This window comes from Canis aureus, chromosome X (assembly GCF_053574225.1).
Source record: "Canis aureus isolate CA01 chromosome X, VMU_Caureus_v.1.0, whole genome shotgun sequence".
Lineage (NCBI taxonomy): Eukaryota > Metazoa > Chordata > Mammalia > Carnivora > Canidae > Canis > Canis aureus.
The window spans coordinates 67,989,131-68,003,909 of record NC_135649.1 but is presented as its reverse complement, the minus strand read 5'-3'; the positions used below and the strand labels follow the sequence as shown (position 1 = coordinate 68,003,909).

At 42.0% G+C, this 14,779-nt stretch overlaps 1 protein-coding gene across 2 annotated transcripts in view; it reads right to left on the bottom strand.

The window, feature by feature from the left end:
* Positions 1 to 933: 933 nt before the first annotated feature.
* ERCC6L (ERCC excision repair 6 like, spindle assembly checkpoint helicase) overlaps positions 934 to 14,779 on the bottom strand; it is a 50,889-nt gene continuing 37,043 nt past the window's right edge. For both annotated transcript variants that reach the window (XM_077887363.1, XM_077887362.1), the window contains exon 2: positions 934 to 4,636. In XM_077887363.1, the coding sequence (XP_077743489.1) occupies positions 964 to 4,536 (3,573 nt within the window). In that variant the 5' untranslated portion in view covers positions 4,537 to 4,636 and the 3' untranslated portion in view covers positions 934 to 963. The remainder of the gene's footprint in view (positions 4,637 to 14,779) is intronic.

Below are 14,779 nucleotides of genomic sequence, written 5' to 3'. Positions count from 1 at the left end.
GCAGTAAAGACAATTTATTATAACAACTTTTCACTAGGTAACATATGGTTAAATCCATTTCACCCCCTACTGTGATCTCAGCAGGTCACAGCCATACTAAGCCTTAGTTTCCTCAACTAAAACAATGTAAGTGCGACCCTCAACCTCAAAGGATTATGGTAAGGATTAAACAAGAAGCCTGGTACACAGTAGGTATTCCATAAATGCTGGTTCCCTTTCTGAAGTGCAGAGTGTTGTACTGCACTTGGTTTCTGAGGGGCAACCAAACTCCTTTTCAGTCTACCACCCAAAGACACCATGTGCTAGCCTGTGTCAGAACAGTTGGTGGTGAGTGAAGGATGGCTAAATTGTCGGCAGTCACTCCCAAAGTAGGGTACCAGTGATAAGCCTGGCCCCAGGCACCTGATAGCCCAGCCTTCTGCTGTAGTAAACTGAAGGCAGAAAATAGCATGTTAATAAGCAGATCTTCGATTTAGAATTCTAACAAGCTCCTGCTTAAACTAAGGAGCCTCTGTATCCATTTGCCAGCATCATCTCAGTGAATGGAAGAGAAAACACCTGAGAAAAGTAACTTTACAATTCTTGTCTGAACTGTGATAGACAGAAGTGATCATTTCCAGAATAAAATTGAGAATGGCCAGAATAACTTTATAAAAACTTTCCTGGAAGTAACACAGTTCTATTAAATTTATAGAGTGTGCCTAAAAGAAAAATGTAAGACTATTCAAGGAAAGAAGTAAATTAACCTAGTGTTCAGGACACCAGAATGTATATATGGAGGAGGGGGGATAGGAAGGAGTACAGAGTAAAGGCCAAATGGACAAAATAGTTAAAAACAAAAACTTGCTCTTTGAGCTCTCTCTCACCTTAAGCCTAAATGCTTCATGCTCCCAGGGAACCCAGTTGTAAGAATGAATGAATTCATACTCAGTGTTTCACTTTAACAGTAAATAGGTTATATTCTCAAGTTTTATTAAGTTGCTTATACAAATTTAAAGTCATGAGCATGACTTCAGGATCTGCACTTTTTATGTCAAGTGCTTTAACTAAGCAGTTTAAGGCCTCCTGTATTTTTCCACACTCTTTCAGTTCTTTTCCACGAATTACAAGAGCCTCATAGTCATTGACAGCCTCTACTGCCTCATCCTGGGGAGAATCAACCAACTGTCTGCCCAACAAAGGCTCAGGGTCACCTGGAGAGGCCTCTTGAACTAAAGCCCCAGGCTCACGTGTAGTTAGCCAGCTGGACTTATGTTCTGAAGGCAGCGTTTCGTCAGGAGGATCTTCGGTGTATTCTGAGACTTCCCCACTGCTTTCCTCGGCTCCTTCCTCCAGATAATCTTCAGCAACTTCTGCTTTGCTGCTGTTGTCAAGTCCTTCCTCCATATCCTCCACGTGGTCTAAAACCACATTAACAAGAGACCTCCTAGAAGCCAGGGATCTTCTAGCATTTACAGACTTATTTATACTGTCAGGTATTTTCAGTGCAAAGAACCTTCCTGGTGGACTGATGTCACTTTTGGGAGTTGAAGCATCAAACTGTTTTATAGGTAAGAACGGACAAGGCGAGGTGAATAGATTTGTGCCTGGAGTATCTTGAAAAGTTTTGTCTTCATTTTCACCATCTGAAAGGATCCTTCTGGCTTTCCTTCTGCCTTTCTTCACATTACCTATTACTACTTCTGGATCATCTTGGGTCTCAGAAAGATCCAAGCTGAGACGCACTTCACCCCGCTCAGACTCTGCTTTAGAATTAGCTGCAGGGCCACACAAGCTGTTTTCATTCTCAGCATGCTGCAAAGACTGACTGGAAAAATTTTGTTCATTGTCTGCAGAGTCTTCCAAGAATAGGTTGAAATCACATGCGTACTGTGATGAGGACGCTAAAAGTTCCTCTTCCAACTTGGCCTCATGTACTTGAGCATCCTGTAGTGCACTGCGGGATGCTGACCATTCCTCATCAGCTATTTCAATTACAGATGCGTGTGATTCTGTATTTTGATTTTCATTTGTCATGGGATTAATGGGCCAGGGACTACAGTGAGGCAAAGTCTCATCATCCTTTAGTTGATCTGGATTTGGCCCAAGATCATCTCTGACTGATTCACTAAGGAAATAATTAAAATTTCCCAGAGGGTTCTTTTGCAGTGTCCCCTGTGTAGGCCCCTCTCGCAGTGCCTCTTTTTGTATAGCCATTCCCGATGAGTTGGTCCAGATTTCATCTACACATCCACATCCCTTAGGTAAGATAGCTACAGAGTCAGCATCAGATGTACTTACAAGTGAGTGACTACCATCTTGCAAGACGGTAACATTCATCTTTATATTGGAGATATCTTGATTCTCATTCTCTTTGGGCAGATCATCAATGATTACACTTGCCATCTGGGAACTGATTACTTCTTCCTGGATATGGTAAGTAGGTAGATGTGATGAGGGCCAAGGCTGTGGTTTATTCATTTCAGGGCATTTCTTCTTTGTTTGAGAAGGAAACAGAGGTTCTCTCAGCCAGGTCCCCTCATTTCCAGTTCTTTGTTTTTCCACTAAGAGCTCTGTATTTTGAGACTCTAATTCAACAAGGAATTGAGCTTTCTGAACCCTTTGTTGAATATAATGAGATTCTTCAATCACGTCAAGCTCTTCTTTAACAGACAGATCCCGTGTGTACATCAAATCGTGGTCTGAGATTCCAGCTATCCCCAAAGAGTGCAAGTAGGCAATATGTTCATCTAGTATCTTATCAGATCTCCTCTGAGCAGCATGCAAAGACTGAAGCTGCAGCTGGGTTGCAGAGTTCTGAAAATCCTCAATTGTAAAGAGCTCTCTTAATTCTTGTTTAGTAAAATATCGGAAAGGGTTCTTCTTATCACCAGTAGTTTGTCTGATTAGTGAGTCCTTGAAAACCTGTCTTCTGTATATTTTCTCCTCTACGGTCCCACAAGTAATCAGCCTATAAACTACAATATTTTCCTTTTGTCCAATTCGGTAGACTCTATCCACAGCTTGAGCATCAGTTGCAGGATTCCAACTAGGGTCAAAAATGACCACTCTAGTTGCTGCAGTTAACGTTAAGCCAACACCACCTACTTGAGTGGTAAGCAGAAAAACAGAGTAATCTTTATTTTGCTGGAATAAGTGGATTCTTTTTTCTCGTTCCACAAGATGTGTAACTGTTCCATCAACTCGCAATATCTTAAAGTGCCGATTCTTTAAGAGGCGTTCAATGATGTTTAGAATTTGTCTCGATTGGGAAAACACCAGAGTTTGATGTCCTTCATCTCGCAGTCTCCTAAGCAGCTCTATTAGAAATATCATTTTTCCAGATTCTTCCATCAGTGTATCATCAGTTACGTGATCAATATGGTCCACGTCTGAGGCATCCTCCCCTTCATTTTCACCTTGAACAGAGAATTTTACAGACCCTAAACTCAACAAATGACGAGCCCGTGCAGATAGCAGCCTTGGATGATCACACAGCTTCTTTAAGACACCTAGCTCAGCCAGAGGTGAGCGTGTCTCCATTAACAATTCCTTGATATGATCCAGGGACACGAATTTCCTGTATATTTCTTCTTGTAAAGGCCTAAGACGTATCCAAATAATTAAATCATTTTTCCTGGAAAGGGAAGGCATTTTACAAATGGCATCACCATCTGGATTCTTTTCACTAAATCTGATCTCCTCTGGGGTACTTGACTTTTTTTGTACCTCTTCTTTAGTCCTCCTGAGAAAATGAGATTTTATGATTGCCATCAAGTTTTCAGATATCTTCAATCCCAAGGCTTTTTCCCCTGGGGTAGCATCCTTCTCTCTCGCTCTCATAATAGGATTTTCATACTCTATTTTAAAAGTTTTTAATGTTCCTAGCAGGGACCCTTGACAAGCAAAATCAAATAGGGACCACAGTTCTTGTAAATTATTCTGGATTGGGGTTCCTGTGAGGAGGATGCGATTCCTGGCAGGGACAGCACGAGCACATATTGCTGACTTAGTAGATGAGGTTTTTATTTTATGTGCTTCATCAAGGATGACGTAGTCCCACACAAACTCTTGGCCATTCAAGCTTGAAAGTTGCTGCCAATTATTGATTAACATTTGGTATGTGGTGATAATGACACCATTCCTTTGCTGAATCCGATTGAGGTTTCTGGTACGTTCATCCTTACTAGAACCGTGAAAGGTTTTGACTCTCATTCCTGGAGTCCACTTAACAAATTCTTTTATCCACGTGCTAATGAGATTGGTTGGCATGATCAGCAGCACATGACTCACAAGTGTAGCATCAAACATACCAGAAAGGAAAGCGATGATTTGAACAGTCTTCCCTAATCCCATATCATCTGCCAAGATGCCACCTTTTCTTCCATCCCTATATAGGCTATAGAGGAAAGCTACACCTTCCTTCTGGTGTTCAAATAGTTGGTTGTGCAGTTCTCGATAAAGCAGAAGGCCAGAGTTGCACACATCTGTGAATTCATCATCTCCATGTTCTGCCAACTCCTCCAAGGCTTCCTGTATTTTTTGGATTCTGCTCATCACCTTTTCATTGGGAAAAATGTCCTTTGCCAAATTGAAAAGTTTAAATGCTTCTTCCAGATCCCCATTCTTAGTTGCTTCTTTGGCCTCCTTCACATATCTGTTTTAAAAAGGTAAAAAAAAAAATATATATATATATATATATACACATACACACACACACAGATTAGAAAGGAAGGAAGCAGATTGAATATTCAATCAATAACACTTTAGAGTCCATTTTGGAATCCAAACTGCAGTTGGGCTTTTAATATCCTCAATTCAGGATGGGAGACATTGCCAACAACACCTTCAAGCACTATTTGTGAGAAATGTATGTGCAAAGGTTACTGGTTCCACAGTATTTCTTAAAATGCCACCCATAAGTATAGAGTGGTATTTTCTTGTAAAACAAACCAACCAACCAACCTATACCTATATCATGGGAGTGTGGAAACAGGAAAGATACATGGGCACTTTTCAGTTTTTATTTTTCTGGACCTCTGTGATACATTTGACACTAATCATTCCCTCCTTAAAATTCCCTCCTTCCACTGGATTCCTCTAGATTCCTCCTGGTTTCCTCCCACATCACTGGCCATTTCTTCTGCTCTTCTTCCCATAGGGCTCAGTCCTGGCCCTTCTTCTCACTTCTTTTACTCTCTCCTCTGGCCTTCCACCCCCACCTAATGGGTTTATGAAATCACTCTCTCCATTCCAGGGCTTGCCCCCAAAGTCTAGTCTAGATCCATATTTTAACGGCCTTCTGGATGTCTCCACTTGAAAAAGTCTCACAGGCAACTCGAATTAATCCAAAATTAAACTAATTATTTCCCCTCCAAAAACATGTTTCTCCATTTATGTGGTAGTGGTTGACACTACTATCAACTTAGCCATCAAGCTAGAAATCTGAAGATCATCCTTGACTCCAGTTCACATGAGGTCATCCTTGATATCCCCTCTTTTAATCACCCCCTCCCCTAGCCAGATAATCCCCAAGCCCTAGTAACTTTGTTTCCCAGGTATAACCTGTGTCTCTCCATCTCCACTACCACTACTGTGGTTCAAGTCACCATTACTTCTGGCCTGGGTAGTCACAACTTCTTACTCACTGGTCTTACATCCACTCTTGGCCCCTCTGATACATTCTCTACATAGCAGCCAGTGATACTGTCTTAAAATGTAAAATTTAAGGAAAAAATGTAAAAGAAATCATGTCACTCCTCTGCTTAAAATTCTTCAGGTTTATGGTCCAAAAGGATGCCAAAATAATTCACTGAGGAAAGAATAGTCTTTTCAACTATCATGTGCAAAAGAAAGAAATTGGTCCCCTCTCTCACAAAAATTAACTTTAAATGGATCAAAGAGGAACAACTGGGTGGCTCAGTGTTTGAGCATCTACCTTTGATTCAGACTGTGATCCTGGGGTCCTGGGATCAAATCCTGTTCAGGCTCCCCACAGGGAGCCTGCTTCTCCCTCTGCCTATGTCTCTGCCCCTCTCTCTGTGTCTCTCATGAATAAATAAAATCTTTTTTTTAACATTTTTAAAATTTTTATTTATTTATGATAGTCACACACACAGAGAGAGAGAGAGGCAGAGACATAGGCAGAGGGAGAAGCAGGCTCCATGCACCGGGAGCCCGACGTGGGATTCGATCCCGGGTCTCCAGGATCGCGCCCTGGGCCAAAGGCAGGCGCTAAACCGCTGCGCCACCCAGGGATCCCTAAATAAAATCTTTTAAAAAATAAAATAAAATGGATCAAAGAACTAAACATAATTGCTAAGACTACAAAGCCCTTCGAAGAAAATATCGGCATAAATCTTTGTTACCTTGGTTTTCGCAATGGTCTCTTAGATATGATGCCAAACACACAAGCAACCAAAGGAAAAATAAATCGGGTTTCACCAAAAAAAAAACTTGTGTTTCAAAGTATACCATTAAAAAAATGAAAAGACAACCCAAAGAATGGGAGAAAATATTTGTAAATCATGTATCTGATAAGTGATCTGTACCTAGAACATATAAAAAAATCTTACAACTCAAAAATTAAAAGACACCACATGGGCACCTGGGTGGCTTGGGTCAATTAAGCACTCGACTCTTGATTTTGGCTCAGGTCATGATCTCAGGGTCATGAGATTGAGTCCCATGGTAAGTTCAGCAGGGAATCTCCTTAAGATTTTCTTTCTCCCTCTCTCTCTGCCCCTCCCCCTGCTCATGCACTCTTTGTCACCAAAATCAATCTTTTAAAAAAGACAAATAACACAATTTAAACATGGGCAAAGGATCTGAATAGACATTTCTCCAAAGATGATCTGCAAATGGCTAATAAGCACATGAAATAATGCTCAACATCATTAGTCATCAGGGAAATGCAAACCACAACCACAATGAAATACCACCTTATGCCCATTAGGATGACTAGAATCAAAAAGCAAGAAAAAAAAAAAAAAAACAAGCACTGGCGACAATGTGGATAAATTAGAACTCTCATAACCCTATTGGTGGGAATGTAAAATGGTGCAGCTGCTTTGGAAATCAGTTTGTCAGTTCCTCAAAAAAGGTATATATGGGGGCAGCCTGGGTGGCTCAGCGGTTTGTGCCACCGCTGGCCCAAGGCGTGATCCTGGAAACCAGGGATCGAGTCCCACATCGGGCTCCCTGCATTGAGCCTGCTTCTTCCTCTGCCTGTGTCTCTGCCTCTCTCTCTCTCATGAATAAATAAATATTTTTTTTTAAAAAGTTACACGTGGAATTACGGTGTAATCCAGGAATTCTACTCTCAGGTACAGACTCAAGAGAAATGAAAATATTTGTCTGCAGAAAATCTTGTACATGAGTGTTCACAGCAGTATTATTCATAAGCCAAAAGGGGAAATAGGGCAGCCCAGGTGGCTCGGCGGTTTAGCGCCTGCCTTCGGCCCAGGGCCTGATCCTGAAGACCCAGGATCGAGTCCCACGTCGGGCTCCCTGCATGGGGCCTGCTTCTCCCTCTGCCTGTGTCTCTGCCTCTTTCTCTCTGTGTATCTCTCATGAATAAATAAATAAAATCTTAAAAAAAAAACAAAAGGGGAAATAACACAGATGTCCACCAACTGAGAAATGGATAAAAATGTGGTATGTGTGTGTTTATCTCCATTCAATGGAATATTATGTAGCCATAAAAAGGAATGAAATATTCATGCTATAACATGAATGAACCTTGAAAAAATTTTGCTATATGAATAACCCAGTCACAAAAGGACACATGTTTTATTATTCCATTTATATGAAATGACCAGAATAGGCAAATTCACAGAGAAAAAGAAGTAGATTTGTGGTTGCCAGGGGCTGGGGAATTCTGGGACTTGGGGTAGTTGGTAATGGCTAAAGGGCAAGAAATTTCTTTTTGGGGTGATGAATGTACAACTCTGTGAATATACTAAAAATTAAACAGTACACTTTAAATGGATGAAATGCATGTACAGTATGCAAATTATACTTCCATAAGGCTATTAACAACAAAATATTCTTCAGCGGCTTCCTGTGGCCTACATAATGGAGTTTAAGTTCCTTAGTCAGCCATTCCAAGCCCTCCCTGATACAACCAGGAACTGCTGACCTCTGCCTTAACTCCTGCCACTTCCAGCCTCAAACATTTTAACCCCTATGCCTATCATGCTACTTTGTATCCTCTAACCTTAGGCTCACACCACCCTCCTCCTCCTGGAATGTACTCTCCTTTCACCAAGCTAAACTCACTGAACTCATTGTAAAGACAGTAATTCTCACTGTTAGGCAGAATCTCCTGGAGCGCTTATTAAAACTGATTGCTAGACCCCAAATCCAGACTATCTGATTCTGTAGTGAGGGCCAAGAATTTATATTTCTATAGAGTTCCCAGGTGGTACAGAGACATTTTAAGAGCTGCTTTGATGTAGAGATCAGGTCTCACCTTCAGTTCCCCTAGGACGCCTTCCATCCCTACCCTATCCTCCAGCTGGATCAACTGTTCCACCTCAGGACTCCCTGGTGTGTTCATCTCTATCAGTGCACTTAACACACTATTAAAATTATTTAAAAAACAATCTGGCTAAAAAAAAAAACAATCTGGCTGTATTACAAATGTATGAAATAATCTCACTGAAAGGGTAGAGGGAAAACATGCTGATCTAATAACCTAGGAAATGAATGTAATCTGCAAGACTTAAAGCAAAGGAAACAACATAAGCATTGTACTCTAGTGGATAAAGCGGTTTCCCATGCAGTATGGGCTAACAATTTTTTTTAAAGATTTTTATTTATTTATTCATAAGAGACACACAGAAAGAGGCAGAGGCATAGGCAGAGGGAGAAAGAAGCAGGCTCCCTATGGGGAGCTTGATGCAGGACTCAATCCTAGGACCCTAGGACCACAACCTAAGCCAAAAGTAGACGCCTAACCACTGAGCAACCCAGGCGTCCCTAACAATTACTTTTTTTTTTAAAAAAAAAGAGTTTTCTTATTCATGAGAGACACACAGAGAGAGGCAGAGACACAGGCAGAGAGAGAAGCAGGCTCCACACAGGGACCCCAACACGGGACCTGATGCCGGACTCCAGGATCACATCCTGGGCCGAAGGCAGGCACCAAACCGCTGGGCCACCCAGGGATCCCCAACAAGTAACTGTAAAGAGGAAGCAGTACCTCAGCCAGGTTATTACAGTCAACATCAACAATGATAGATCATGTTAACAGTATGTACCTCTCATAGGATTTGATGAGAAGGGCACTTTATCTCTGTAGTCTTTCCCCGCGAAACCAAAAACCCCAGTCTAGTCATGACAAATGGTGACAAATCCCAATTGAGGGAACATTCTACAAAATAACCTAACCAATACTCCTCAAAACTGTCAAGGTCATCAAAAACTAAGAAAGTCAGGGGCTCAGTAGTTCAGAGTCTGCCTTCAGCTCAGGTTATGATCCTGGGATCCTGGGATCAAGTCCCACATCAGGCTCCCTCTGCATATGTCTCTTCCTCTCTCTGTGTGTCTCTCATGAATAAATTAATAAAATCTTTTTAAAAAATAATAATGTATTGGTATTGGTTCATTGACTGTGAGCAATATACCACACTAATATAAGATGCTACCAACAGGGAAAACTAGGTATGGGGTATGTGGGAACCCTCTGCACTGTATCTAATATTTCTGTAAGTCTAAAACTACTATAAAATTAACTTTATTTATTTCTATTATTTATTTATTCATGAGAGACACAGAGAGAGAAACAGAGACATAGGCTGAGGGAGAAGCAGGCTCCCCGTGGGGAGCCCAACGCGGGTCCCAAGCCCAGGACCCCAGGATCATCACTTCACTGAAGGCAGACGCTCAACCACTGAGCCAGCCAGGCGTCCCAAAAAATTAACTTTGTTTAAAACCAGGGGTGCCTGGGTGGCTCAGTTGTTTAAGCCTCTGCCTTCAGCTCAGGTCATGACCCCAGGGTCCTTGGATCAAGCCCCACATTGGGCTCCCTGCTCAGTTGGAAGCCTGCTTCTCCCTCTGCCTGCTGTTCCTCCTGCTTGCACTTGCTGTCTCTCTCTCTTTTTCTATCCAATAAATAAACAAACAAACAAATCTTATTAAAAAAATAAAACAAAAAAATGATCTGCTTGTGTTATCTGCCTGAACTTGAGAACAGGGATAAGGATCAGGTTTTAGAGCACTCAAGTGAAAGCCAAATGAATAAAAGATGAAGAAGAGGGAAGAGGAAGAAAAGAGCCTACTGGCTGCAAAACTGCACTTCCTACTGTGGCAGGTCAGCTGCCCACCTCCCCAATTCCTGCTGCACTGTAGAAATAAGCTACATTCCCTATTACTCTGGTCTTGAACCTGAGGGGATAGTGCCAACCCCTGAACTCATTCTCCACTCTGCCTTCCCACCCCCAGGGTGCCTTCAGCTGGACTGCTGGTCTTCTGGCTGGGTCTATGTTCCAGAGCTCGAAGGAGAAAATACATCATATTTTATTACTATTAGATTGTTTCCAAATCCCTAAACCAGTAACCTACCCAGTATCCTGAACCCCTCTGTGGACTGGGCTGCTAATTCCAGCCAGGCTTCCTCCCCAGGAAGTAAAGTGCTGCCTGTGGACCCCAGCTCTAGGTCAGACTCCCCAAAATCATACACCAACCTTTTAAATGGCAACTGTCTGCCCAGACCTCTTACTACCAGACTAAGACTCATATATTGCTGGGTTCTACTTATCCTCTGGAACTCCCACATTTGTCAACCACAACTCGAATTTATAGTATTCCTTGGTCCCCACCACTTTTTTGATTGGGTTGAAGCCCGGTCAGCCAAGCTGCTTCACAGTCCCTATTCCTCCCTAGTTAGCAGGTCTAATACCACATCTCAGCTCTTCCCCTCTACCCTCTCTGCTCCACCAGTGAAGTTGGACCTGGGACAGTATTCATTCCCAGTAATGGAATTGGGGAGAAAAAATGAAATCTGCCTATTATAGCATCACCCTGGATTATCTGGTTATTTACAAGACTACAGTGTTTTCTGTAATACAGTTTGATTTAGCCACTCAACCTCTAATCACTTCCATTTTCTAGGGCTTGAAAGGAAAAATGTCATTTTTACTACTAATGCAATCATGTGTCCATCTATAACACACAAGATCCTCAGTGATTTGGAGAACTTAACACTTCATGGGCTCAAATATTTTTTTTTTCCCCAAAATCATTCCCCTATTCTTCTTGGGCATGGCTGGGGAAAAGCCAGGCCTGTTTGGGAGCCAACGGGACAAAGGAAAAGTAACCAGTTCAGGAGAAAGAACCCCCTCTCAATCAGAACAAGGAGAAAAACAGTTGCTACAGTATGGGAGAAGGCTAGTTTTTCTTTTCTTTCTTTTTAAAGATTTTATTTAAGAGCGAGAGAGTGCATGCCTGCACAAGAGCATGAGCAGGGGGGAGGGGCAGAGAGAGAAGCAGGCTCCTTGCTGAACAGGGAGTTCCATCCCAGGACCCCAAGATCATGACCTGAGCCCAAGGCAGATGCTTAACTGACTGAACCACCCAGGTTCCCCAGTTTTTATTTTTTACCAATTTAGTAACTCTTTAAAAGGCACTTACATATGAGGTTCTGATATGTTAAAGAACTATTCAGCTGCAAAACTGTCAACCCAGAAGAGAGATTTTCATTCCATAGCAAGGGACAATAAAACACAAATCTTGGGGTGCCTAGGTGGCTCAGTTAAGTAGTTAAGCATTTGCCTTCGGCTCAGGTCATGATCTCGGGGGTCCTGGGATAAGTCCTACATGTGACCTCTGGTTTATCTCAGCTAGAAAAAGTGCCATTGGCTTTGGCTGGATGTTCTCTCCAAATGCTTTCTCCTAAAAAATAATATCCTAGGGCTCTCTGGATAGGAGCCTACACAAGGTTTGGTTTAGGGCTCAACAATGTCCATCTATGTACTGTTTCACCTATAAGACCAAACACTTAAAAGCATTGTAAGGTTTTCTATAGTATTCATTTTCTGTGTCACTGGCTTTGGATTTCACAGATAAGAACTATCTGGACTGAACCATATGGCCCCAAAGAGATCCAAGGTTCTTGGTGCTTTCAGGTCCTCTCTACCCTGTCACAAAGAGATTACAAACAGGCAGGTAGAGCAAGACCTATTTCAAAATGGGTAAAGGCAGGTGGGGAATCTAGTCCCCTTCCTTTGTAACTTAAATCTGAAAGTTTTAGTTGAACTGGGCAAATACGCTTCTGCCAGAATAAACAGGAAGAAGACCGCATCTTCTTACATGTTAACAACATGCCCTCAGAAAGCAGCTGAACTTGCTGGCTAATTACTCCGGAAAAAACAGCTAATCGATAATTATGTCAAAACCAAAATTATCTTTTTTTTTCTGGCATAGATGTGCTTTGGCATCCAGATGGATCATACCAGCCAATGCGCTTCAGCAGGAAATAGTTTCCTCATTTGGGAGAGCATTTGGTGGCTGACATCCTGACTGGCCCTTTCAGATAAAGTCTAACTAAAAATGAAAAATTCTCCAGGAACAATAGTAAATTCTTTAGAGTAGGTACAGACCTCTAGTACCTCCAGTCCCCAATCTGCCAGCCCGAGGTTATCTGGTTAACTGCACTATAGTGCAAAACTCTTGTGCTTCAAGCAAGCACTTGTTCCAGAATTTGAACAGACCCAGGGGTGTTTGGAAACAAGTCCTGAACCCTCAAGTCTGCCTTCAATTCACCTTCAGGCCACCTCAGTGGGAAAGTAGACAAGCTCTTCCATTAAGATGAAAATAAAAATCTAAAAGCCATTACCTAGGTGATGGTTGCAATAATAATTCATTATACTGAATTGTTTGGTACATTTTCCTATATGTATCTTCTATTTCAGAATAAAAGTTTTAGAAGAATGTTACTTGGCAAAATACAACTGAATTGAATATTGGTCTCATATATTGCAAATTTCCTGAACTCTTTCATCAGCTCTTATAATTTTTTGTGGATTCATTAGGGCTTTCTATAAAAAAAAGACCATGTTATCTACAAATATAGATAGTTTTGCTTCTTTCTTTCCAATCTGCATGCCTTTTCTTTCTTTTTCTGGCCTATTTGCCCTGGCTAGAACATCCGTTATAATGCTGATTTATATAACGTTGAATAGAGGTGGACATCCTTGTCTTGTTCCTGACATAAGGATGGAAAGCTTTCAGCTTCGAGTTTCTGAAGACATATTTGATTGATTGAGAAAGTTATCTTGTATTCCTAGTTTAAGTTTTTATCGATAAAGGATACTATATTTTCTCAAATGCTTTTTCTGTACCTATTAAGAACATATGACTTTGTCCTTTAGTTTTAGACAGGTTTGCTGTGTCTACTATGAAGTAGAGATGTCAGGTAAGCAGTTGGATACAGGAATCTAGAGTTCAGAAGAGGTCAGGGCTACAGACAAAAATGTGAAAATTCTCTGCATAAAGATGGGATTTAAACCAAGAACCTGTGCAGCCTGGGTTGCTCAGTGGTTTGGCACCGCCTTCGGCCTGGGGCGTGATCCTGGAGACCTGGGATTGAGTCCCACGGGTTCCCTGCATGGAACCTGCTTCTTCCTCTGCCTGTGTCTCTGCCTCTCTCTCGGTCACTCATGAATAAATAAATAAAATCTTTTAAAATAGGGATCCCTGGGTGGCGCAGCGGTTTGGCGCCTGCCTTTGGCCCAGGGCGCGATCCCGGATACCCGGGATCGAATCCCATGTCGGGTTCCCGGTGCATGGAGCCTGCTTCTCCCTCTGCCTGTGTCTCTGCCTCCTCTCTCTCTCTCTGTGACTATCATAAATAAATAAAAATTTGGAAAAAAAATCTTTTAAAATAAATAAACCAAATACCTGGATAAGATCACCAAAGGAAGGAGTATAATTACAAAAAAAAAAAAAAGCAAAACCTGGCACTCAAAACAAAACAAAACAAAACAAAAAACCTGGCACTCCAAGACTGCAACATTAAGAACATTTATGGAAGAGTTCTACCTAACGAATATAAAAACAATGGTAAAGTTAGAAAATTACCACTTTGTAATTTCTTTTAAGATTTTATTTAATTATTCATGAGAGACATAGAGAGAGAGACAGAGACACAGGTACAGGGAGAAGCAGGCTCCATGCCGGGAGCCTGACACGGGACTTGATCCCGGGTCTCCAGGATCACAACCCAGGCTGAAGGCAGCACTAAACCGTCGAGCCACCTGGGCTGCCCACCACTTTGTAATTTCTAATTAAATACTTGATTTGGGCAATGATTATTAATGGATGAAAAGCTGATGGGGAACTGAGTACCCACAGGATGCCAAAATATCCCCAACATATTATTTATTCATCGTAAGGGGGGAAATGCAATTTTGCAAAGGAGTGATCAGCCTGTGAGCACCTGATCCCACTGACCAATCTTAACATTACTAAAACTGGGACTATCCGACATTATATGCTTTTTTTTTTTTTTAATTTTTATTTATTTATGATAGTCACAGAGAGAGAGGGGCAGAGACACAGGCAGAGGGAGAAGCAGGCTCCATGCACCGGGAGCCTGATGTGGGATTCGATCCCGGGTCTCCAGGATCGCGCCCTGGGCCAAAGGCAGGCGCCAAACCGCTGCGCCACCCAGGGATCCCTATATGCTTCTTGCTATGAGGCAATAAGAAGTACACAGCCTCAGGGCACCTGGGTGGCTCAGTGGTAGAGCGTCTGCCTTTGGCTCGGGGCATGATCCCGGGGTCCTGGGATGGAGTCC